The following is a 1,898-nucleotide window of genomic DNA, read 5'->3' as shown; positions in this document are numbered from 1 at the left end:
CTAGTTTTGTACGTAGAACAACTGGTTGCAGTAAATGTTTGTTACAGTTATATTATTTTATATTTTTAATCAATTAGCGGAAATTAAACAATCAACCGACTTTATCATAAGACATTCAAAAGTTATCTTTTTGTATACTTCTTTGTCTGAAAAACACTTTAATGGTAATGTTTATCGTACCTTTTTTAGCGCAATAGTCATAGGTCAAACGTTCGAATCCAAGCAATCGTGTTCTGCTTAAAAAAATGTATCAGGATCACCCTCATAAGAACAAATTAATATTGTAATTAAACACTATGAATGTTTATATAAAAGAAGCATAGACAAATTCAAATTAATTTATTTGCGTCCATTACTTCAAATTTAACCCTGGTGCCTATTATTAAATGGGCAATTTGTGTAGCAATGTTAGTGGAATTTCCGCAAGTTTTGGGGGAAATTTAAAAACAGTCACAATTTTATTTTTTGAAAATCTGAGAAAAAGCATGAATAAAACAAATTACGAAAAGTAAACGTACATAATAATTCGTTACTTTATACTGTATCGCTATCTACATTGTTTTTTTCTTTTCAGTACCTAAAAACTTCCTTGGTTTGTATTTTACAGTTAAACATTTACAAGTTATTTTTAGTTATAACTAGTTTCTTTAAGTAAATTTAAAAAGTTTTAGGAAATATTGTGTTAAAATTTGATTTTGGGAAAATAAAATTTGCGTATGGCAACATTGCCTTAAAAGCCGCAATACAGATTACAAAATGTCAGCGGAGTCGAACCACAGCTTGACAAACGACGTATAAGCGCGCGCGTTAAAATGTGTGGGAACGTATTGTGATAACCGTCTTTGTGATAAACGCGTGTGTAAATATTGTGAACTTACAAAACAATAAAAATATCGCAATTATGTGCAAGCCGCGGTAAATCTGTACGTGCTTTAAATAATAGTTTTCTATTCATATTGTGTTTTGGAGAAAAACAGTGACTAACAATTATTGTTTATAAATACAAACGGAATATTCGTGAAGAAATATCTTATGATATTTTAAAAATATATTTTATTTTTGTAATACTAAGCGTATTAAAAACAAATAAAAAATGGAGGTATCCACAGCAAAAGCATTATCAATGGTCGCTTTGGGAGTTGGCAGTTTTATCACCGGTATGACACCGGTTTGCTTCACAGAAGGAGCCAGACAGAGACATCCTCTTTTAATTTCTACACTCTTATGCTTCGGAGCTGGTGTACTTCTGTCAACTTCGTTAGTACACATGCTTCCCGAAGCGCGGGAAAAGTTGCCGAAGTACTCCGAACTTATGTTATGTATTGGGTTTTTCATCGTCTATTTCGTTGATGAAATGGTGCATTTGTTTTACGGTGGTATGGGACATAATCATCAAGGATCGAGTTATGGAAGTGGGGAAGCAACTAGTCTACTATCTCGTAATGATGGTGAGATGGATAGATGCTGCGGTGACAATGGAAACCAGAGAATCTGCCATGTAAATCACACGCCTCCATGCAATAGAAGTTCATCAGGAGTGATCGGTCTACTTTGTGCTTTGTTTGTGCACAGTCTGCTTGAAGGGTTAGCGATTGGATTGCAAGAGACTACCTCTCAGGTTAGCTTTTTTGTTACTGATTTGAACTCGTGATTCACGTTTCAATGCGGTTCTTCCCTGATCAAAAAGTTATACCTACATAATCATGTCGTTACGAGCTCACAATAACACCTGTAGTTCCCCTACTCTTGTAACAAAGACGTCTTTGTTTAATAGCGAAAAAAAGAACTAAATTGCGTGCCGGTAAATTATTTCGCGGTCACATCATTGTTATTTGAAAGGAATACTTTTGGTTTCGTTTTTAAACTGTGACGAAATTATGTCTTGTTAATTTCGGATT

General features: G+C 33.9%; 1 protein-coding gene across 1 annotated transcript; it reads left to right on the top strand.

Annotated features, from left to right (window-relative positions):
• Window positions 1-785: 785 nt before the first annotated feature.
• LOC106110676 (zinc transporter ZIP2) lies at window positions 786-1,666 on the top strand. Its single transcript, XM_013292574.1, has one exon. It carries the CDS (start codon window positions 1,094-1,096, stop codon window positions 1,649-1,651), a length of 558 nt encoding a protein of 185 aa, XP_013148028.1. The 5' UTR covers window positions 786-1,093; the 3' UTR covers window positions 1,652-1,666.
• The last annotated feature ends 232 nt before the right edge of the window (window positions 1,667-1,898 follow it).

This window comes from Papilio polytes, unplaced genomic scaffold (genome assembly GCF_000836215.1).
Source record: "Papilio polytes unplaced genomic scaffold, Ppol_1.0 DF824201.1, whole genome shotgun sequence".
Classification (NCBI taxonomy): domain Eukaryota; kingdom Metazoa; phylum Arthropoda; class Insecta; order Lepidoptera; family Papilionidae; genus Papilio; species Papilio polytes.
Note: the sequence above shows the minus strand (reverse complement) of the source record. Positions and strands in the feature narration are given on the sequence as shown.

Coding starts and splice junctions, on each gene's coding strand:
- LOC106110676 (XM_013292574.1), top strand. CDS start 1,094: ATGGAGGTATCCACAGCAAAAGCATTATCAATGGTCGCTTTGGGAGTT.